The sequence below is a fragment of the Pygoscelis adeliae genome, unplaced genomic scaffold (assembly GCF_000699105.1).
Source record: "Pygoscelis adeliae isolate BGI_AS28 unplaced genomic scaffold, ASM69910v1 Scaffold288, whole genome shotgun sequence".
In the NCBI taxonomy this organism is placed as follows: domain Eukaryota; kingdom Metazoa; phylum Chordata; class Aves; order Sphenisciformes; family Spheniscidae; genus Pygoscelis; species Pygoscelis adeliae.
The window spans coordinates 237,461-245,208 of record NW_008825264.1 but is presented as its reverse complement, the minus strand read 5'-3'; the positions used below and the strand labels follow the sequence as shown (position 1 = coordinate 245,208).

The 7,748-nt window shown below is 42.4% G+C and overlaps 1 protein-coding gene across 1 annotated transcript in view; it reads left to right on the top strand.

Moving 5' to 3' along the window:
- The window catches only part of LOC103921593 (ubiquitin-conjugating enzyme E2 D2-like), a 22,793-nt gene extending 15,616 nt beyond the window's left edge, over positions 1-7,177 (top strand). The window contains 2 exon segments of the mRNA XM_009329584.1: positions 3,535-3,628; positions 5,529-7,177. Coding sequence (XP_009327859.1) covers positions 3,535-3,628; positions 5,529-5,574 — 140 coding nt within the window. The 3' untranslated portion in view covers positions 5,575-7,177.
- Positions 7,178-7,748: the final 571 nt, after the last annotated feature.

Sequence of the window (7,748 nt, the reverse complement as noted above, 5' to 3'; positions counted from 1 at the left end):
AGGCTATTAAAATTAAACCAGTTTAGATGACTCTCAGTTAAAATTTTTTTGCTGAGGCTATGCAGATAAAAAGGGAAAGATGTGAAGTTACCAGCAAGAGTAAGCATAATGGAGAATAGTTTTGATTAATGAAGACTTACAAAAATAAAAGAAAGCAGCTGAATGTGGCAGTGCAGCTTGAAGCCAAACAGTGTCCATTTTTATTCAAGGTTTTTGGAGTGATACTTCTTACAAAACAAAGGAACTGCTGAGGAACAAAATCTAGAAATGTTTTTTGAAGTGACTAGACTGCCAGAATTCATCGCGGGAAGCATTTAGCTACTGACTGAGTTCTAACAAACCACAGCCCATTTAGCAGAGAGCATTAGTGGCATGGGATTTTTTTTAATGGCCGGCAAGTAGCAATGATACGCTCATGCTGATAGCCTGTAAACCGAGAACTAAAACTCCTAGACTGGCACAGGGGTTAACTCTCCCTTTCCTTTCAGCAAAGGAGGTGCTGTTCAAGGCAGACTTACATCTTGCTAGCCAAAACTGGCTTGTGGGCAGCATCAGCCTCTCGGGCGGCTGTTGCTCTGGAGGACACAAAGCAGCACCCTGGTTATCCTGGTGCCCACGCTGACCAACAGCTGAACACCACCTTTGGTCTGGTGCTTAGAGCAGATGGTGGCGGGGGTTTTGCAAGGCTGACGTGAGGTGCGCAAAGAAGGAACTCCCACCCAGTACCATGGCTGTTGGGGAAGAGGGGTATTATGCTGGTTGGGGAAGGTAGTCAGAGAGGACTGGAGAGACTTGCAACTTGGTTCTGCTGATGAAGGTGAGCCAACTTACTCAAAAGTCCTTCGTTATTAAAGGACTGCGATAAGGTAAAACTTGAGGGAGTAGTTATAATCATTGACCAGAAAACTTTGATTGTGGCTTCCGTTAAAGGGAGTGGACAGATGTTAGCTCTTTCACTCATCCTGCCAGCTGAAGAAACTTCAGTGACCAGAGCAGTGGAGTCTGACAAATACAGAGAAATGAGGTACAGGAAAATAGCTGGAGAAGTGACTGTGTTGAAGCTAAACTGACTGGCAGCAGCTGGGTGTAAGGTGGCAGAGAGATTCCCATTACTGAACACTAATGTGAGTTTTACTCAGTGTATGTGTGGGGGGGAACCAACAGTGCTGAAACTGATGGTAAGTGCTACAGGTACTAAACATGCTGTGTCCCTTGCTAAGGGACAGCAGTTCAGGACTAGTGGCTTCTCCCAGCCACTCCAGCACAAAATTAGTCTTCCGACTCTGAAGCTGTATTCTGAGAGGTAGCTGAATAAATGTCCATGGGTCAGTTGATGGTAGAGAATAATTAAGCTCTTAACTCTTTCACAAGTGTACAGTAGAAAATCAGGAAAAGAAGGAAGAGGTTGTTCTTTATTCTAGAACAAGAAATATGTTCCCTTAAATCAGGAGCAGTTTATTACTAAACTTGTTCCAGAAGCTTTTAACTTTTGAAATTGATTCATTAGTGAAGGGTCTACAGAACCGTGTAGGAAAACTGAACTAACTGGGTTTCTGGGTTCTTGGTCTTCTCATCACTGAGCAAGTAGCTCAGTTAAGACCTAGTGAAGCTTTTGCTTTTGTCCTGCTTTGAAAATCTCCAGTTTACGTCGATATTGGCCAAGGCAGCCAACAGCATCCTGGCCTGTATCAGAAATAGTGTGGCCAGCAGGAGCAGGGAAGTGATCGTGCCCCTGTACTCGGCACTGGTGAGGCCGCACCTCGAATACTGTCTTCAGGTTTGGCCCCTCACTACAAGAAGGACGTCGAGGTGCTGGAGCGTGTCCAGAGAAGGGCAACGAGGCTGGTGAAGGGTCTGGAGAACAAGTCTTATGAGGAGCGGCTGAGGGAACTGGGGTTGTTCAGCCTGGAGAAAAGGAGGCTCAGGGGAGACCTTATTGTGCTCTACAGCTACCTGAAAGGAGGCTGTAGCCAGGTGGGGGTCGGTCTCTTCTCCCAAGTAACTAGCAATAGGACGAGAGGAAACGGCCTCAAATTGCGCCAGGGGAGGTTTAGATGGGATATTAGGAAAAACTTCTTCACCGAAAGGGTTGTCGAGCCACCATCCCTGTAGGTATTTAAAAGACGTGTAGCCGTGGGGCTTAGGGACATGGATTAGTGGTGGACTTGGCAGTATTAGGTTTACGGTTGGACTCGATGGTCTCAAGGGTCTCTTCCAGTCTAAATTATTCTGTCATTCTATGAATATCAGACCTGTTCTCCCCTTTTTTCTCTGGCTGTATCTTAGCTGTCCTTTGTTTTGTGATCTCTGTTTTAAACTGGCTTAAAAAAAAAACAAACTGCTCCCACCCCCCCCCCCCCCGCCCCAGACAGAGTAGTGGAATGCATGCTGTTCTCTCTCATTTTTTCAGCTGATGTCTTTCAGCATGGTTGCTCTGCCTCCTGCTCCACAGCACAGTAGCAACCGATGGAAGTTCAAACAGATTTGTGTTTAATGCCTACAAACTTCTAACTGCTGTCATCTCCAACTTGCTTGGAGGATGCACTGTGACAACTCTGCTGTTGCTGCTATTGGTGAAGGGACATATGGAGTGGCAGTGTTTGATTAAAACAGGCTGAGAGAAAGCAATACAAAGGAATGTTTGGCATTTCTTACGGGGGGCAAGATGTCCCTGACATGCCTCATGTAATGTCCCAATATGCTTTGCTTATAACTTACTGCCTTCGTTATGTCTTCCACTTTGGTGTGAATGTAGGAATGTGCACGTGCTATTTGTAGCTTTGCAGGCAGTCTCCTGACTCCTTACATGGATGAAGGCTGATGCTACGCTGAGCAGCATCGTATGAGTGGGATGTGACTTCTGGGGTATATAAAGTATTTCTTTATACTGAAACTAAAGTTCAGGGCTTTGTGGTTGGTACGAGTGCAGTAAGCTATGCTTTCTTGATTCATTTTGAATACTATTCTACAATTAATCCATCTAAACCTACCTTATGCTCAGAAAATAATTGGATAAAGCCTCTTAATTCTCTGCGAGACTAGCATTTTTTTAAACAGTTCTTAAGTATCTGTGAGCAGCTCACGCTTCCTTCATCTCAGTTGGATCTGTCTGCCGTTTGACTTTTGATTAGTGCTTCTGCAAGTCATTAACAACGAGGTGGTCTGGTTTAGGGAAAAGCGGAATTTCAAGTGCAAAAGCAGGGATGCTTTCTGAGAAGGCTTTCAGGTACGGTTTCAGATAGAACACTTCTGCCTTGTGATTCAAGGCTGTTATCAGATACACCTGTTCCAGGAGGTTCCCAGTTGTGGTGGTGATATTTAAAAAGTTGTGGTCATGCAAAGTTGTCTAGTTAAATGGTAAGGATTTTTGTTCAAAATAACTTGGCTGAAGTATGTGGGATTACTGCTCCTCAGCATTTTTAAAAAATTATGCTAATACTAATGACTAGAGGGGAAGAAAGTGGGTGGGCTGACTTCTACAGGTGTCTTCAGCTGCACTTAAACTCTAATTCAGTATCTCTTTTCTCTCCCTAGTACTTTTGTCCATCTGTTCTCTGTTGTGTGATCCCAATCCAGATGATCCTTTAGTGCCTGAGATTGCACGGATCTACAAAACAGATAGAGAAAAGTGAGTATGGAAGCCAAAAACCATGTGATGTTCTTGACAGAGCAGAATCCACACTTAAATAGTAAAGGGGAACTGAAAGGACCTGCTTCTTGGAAAAGTGTGAACTTTTGATTTGCCTTTTTCACTTTAACTGTGGTCTTTTTAGAGATGTTTCCTGGGATCTGTAGTATAGCTATCTTAACATCATTGCATAGCTCTAGGAAAAAGGTGTATATATGCCAGTAGAAGTGAAGGATGTAGAGGCCCTGTACTTCTGTGGTTTTATTACTGCATTTTCATTCCACACAATGGCCTTTCATTAGTGTTGTAGCTGTTAATTACAGGTTTGCTTGATTTAATGAAAACGTGAAGTGAACAATGCAAATCTGTTTCCTGTGGAGCTCTTAAGTTGGATGTGACCAGCTTTTAAGAGCCTTCACTGCCTGCTTTAATTCTACGTAACCAGCAGAGGGAGAACGAGTTACTCTAGTGGGAGAATATTTCCATGCTAGCTATTGGTGGTGGAATCATACAAGAAAGAAATAACAAAAATACCCTCTTTCATCTTCATTTGACAACACAAGAGAAGAACAAGTGGTGTAGAGGTGGGGTGGGAGGACTCCAAGCTTCTATGCAGTAAACAGCAAGAATGGAGAGAATTCTAGCACTAATGAGCACTTTAAAAGCAACAGCTTAATGACTGTCGTAAACACTTTTCTACCTCGCTGTTTCCTTTCAGATCTCATCAGTAGTGTTGATTTCTGAAGCTACATCTGATGAGAACAAGATAGGAAGGGAAAATGATCCACAAACTTGCTTACTCTACTGCATACTTGACAAGCAGTGTTAGTGAAGTGTGTGCGTCTTGTTTTTAATGAGCTGCAAGAGCAGCAGTACATATTTTGAGACGCAGCTAAGAGTGACTGACTGCACTTAATGTATGCAGGACTCTTTCCTATTTTTTCCAAAAACAGGGAAATAAATTTTGTGCTTAAACATAACTGAACTTGCTTCTTCAGTAGTCTCAGAACAGTGAAGTAACAAATGCTCTCGCCTTCGAGTAGATTGTCAGATTCTTTAAGCCAAAGAACATTGTCTACAGACTAAATTCCAGCACAAGAACCTAGCTGATGGACTTAACTGGGAAACTTCTTGCTATAAGTGTCTTACACTTTTTCTACAAATTCTGTAGAACAAGAACAACTTGCCTTCTGTTGTCAGAAATAAGCTTTTATCAGTACTGTTAATCACGACGACTGCTTTGTTTTACAAAAGTATACTGAGCTTCCTCTAGCAGTGGCTCTGGCTATAAAGGGTATTTGGGTGCAAAAGCTACAGGTGGCTTGGGAAAAGGAGGATATTGTACCTTCAGAATAAAAAAAATTCTGGTGGACAAATCGTGTCCTGCTAGTCGTCGAAATAGCCAAATGCAATGTGTAGTATGAAACAAGCCTGTCAGGGTTTGGCAGCCTAGTAGATACCAGGTACTAGGTTTAACTTTCTAAGGGAAGAAGAAGAATGGGGTGGTAGGGAAACATTAATCTGTTCTTTCCAGAATGCCAAAATTAAAACCTGCAGTAATAGTTCCCCCAGGGATGCAGCAGTTGGGGGCTGGGGGAGGCGCAGGTAAAGACTTCCTGAAAATACTTTCCCCTCAGACCTGCGCTAGCTCTATTTTGTGGCTTGAATCGCAAAGATCTCGTATTCCTGTTGTAAATATGACTGGTTATTTCTTTTCCATGAAGTACTGTGGGCTTTCTTGTTTCCCCTGTTTGCCTAATATTTCAGTTTGCTCTTAAATTTTGCAAATTCCTGATGCTACTGGAGAGAATGTAAGTTCATGCTATGTGTAGACTAGACTGCTGGAGTTGAAATACTGTTTGGATGTTATGTTAAGTAAACCCTCTTTTTATACATACAGGTACAACAGAATAGCTCGGGAATGGACTCAGAAGTATGCGATGTAATTAAAGAAATTATTGGATAACCTCTACAAATAAAGATAGGGGAACTCTGAAAGAGAAAGTCCTTTTGATTTCCATTTGACTGCTTTCTATGAGCCCACGCCTCATCTTCCCCTGTGCACATGTTTACCTGATACAGCAGTGCTGCGTGTTGTACATACTTGGAACAACAAAATAGAAATACTGTATTTCCCCGTACCAACATTGACTCCTAGCAGAGAAGTGTGTGTGTGAAAAGCTGGTTCTTCAGTCATAACTTTGTGAGCCTAAAAGCATTCCTTGTTGATTTAAATTGGGTAATAAAATGTGAATGGGAGAGTTATGGTGGAGTTCATATTTCCAGGGACAGTGTTGCCGATCCGTGAAGGATTTTAAGCGGAATCCTTTTAAACTCATAACAGTTATGAAAAGCAAGGTGAAGAACTTGAAGCTGTTTCTGTATTCATTTTATTCTGAAGGACCTACACCTTAGGTAAATGTTATGACCAATGAGAGAAACTGTACCCACATCCTGTGTTTAAGGTCTAAGTTTAACCGGTCAACATTTAAATGGATTGGAGCTATTAGTGCATCAAGTGATGTTGATTTTGCTTTCAACTCTCTCCCCTCCTTCATACTTCTTTTTTGGTTTGTATGTGGTTTCTCAGTTAATACATAGCTAATAGCTCTTGTTTTTCTTAGGTTTTTTAACTGCTTAGGTCTTTCTGGATGTAAGGGTAAAAATCCATTTGACAGAAAACTTGTGTATATTTAAAGACCCAACTGCTCCCCTGGAGCTTGTACGTTCAAGAATGATTAATCTGTGTAATAAACTGATTACTACAGTCATTACATATAACTTTGTGTGAATAGGCTTTTAATTTTAAGAGCAGTTTGTTACAGGCTAAAACTAATGGTGGATTTCTCTAAAACTCTTGCATTCACGAATGGTTGCATTTGGAAGTCATGAAGCAGTTCGGTTTGCATCACACAAGGCTATGCACCTGAACAAGACAAACATAAGCTTAAGCACTTAGATGCAATCAGGATGTGTAGTGTGCCAGGAACTTGACTGTTAAACCAAATAAGCAGTTTACTAAATGAGAATCTGAGTGACATTTTACAAAGCCTAACGGTATTATTCCCACTTGCATGGGACCTAACACAATGCATATGTACTGTAGGTAAGTGAAACCTTATGTAACTAAAATAATGGATGTAAAAGGGTAAAAAAAAGAAAAAACCTACCAAACACATCAGCACAAACTTTCATAAAATGTAGCTTTTACATAATTACTTTGCACTAAACATTTGCAAATGTTCATACGGTTTTAAATTGTACTTGTACGTGTCTTTTTTTGAACAAAGTCTTCACTTGAATCTAGTGGAAAATGTAGTTTGAAACTTTTCTTTGTATACAAGTGTATTTGCCAGCATCATTGGTGTGAAATAGGTGAGTCTGCAAGTTTATCTCCTCTTAGTAGAATTGTAAACAAAGCCATCGACTATGAAGGAGAGGCTGTAGCCTCCAGCTCTCCAGCCACAGGGGTCTGTCCCATCCATTTTCAAATGCATCTTTACACTCTTGCACAAATGAGGAATAAATGTCCACTGCTTTTGGTCTAAATCTGTTCCACTTGTCTCATCTCTCAATGTCCTCGTGTACGCACCGCTGGATGTAAATGTTAGCAGTGTTTCTTGGAGTCCTCTTACAGCAAGCTGTAGGTGAAACCGGGATACGTGTGCATCTCCAGCAGGCGCGAAGACTGCCGCCCTAGCAATGCGACGCTGCTGTGTGGGGACGAAGCAGCTCTAAAGTGGTGGAGCGGAGCTTCGCTGGAAAAGAAAGGGAGCATGTGGCCACGTTTCCTGGCTGAGTGACATCGTAGGGATGACAGCTACTGGGGAGGGGGAGGAACACGGCGTGCAGGAATATGAAGTGGCTATTGGGCCGTCTTAAACTCTTGGCACTCCTGTGTTATGCCGCAGGGTGTTGGTGTCTTGACTGGTTTAGAAGGCAGTATGTGGCCTATCACTGAAGCGTGGCCCTGGATTAAACTTGTTGTGTTGTCAAAACTAGAGTGTGAGCTAGTGGCTGCTGGTGTATCTTGGCTTTGTGTTAACCTTTAACCATGCCTGGCCTCACCTTTTACTAAACTGTTGTAGCATGCAGGCGGACGCTCCTGGTAGAGCCTCTG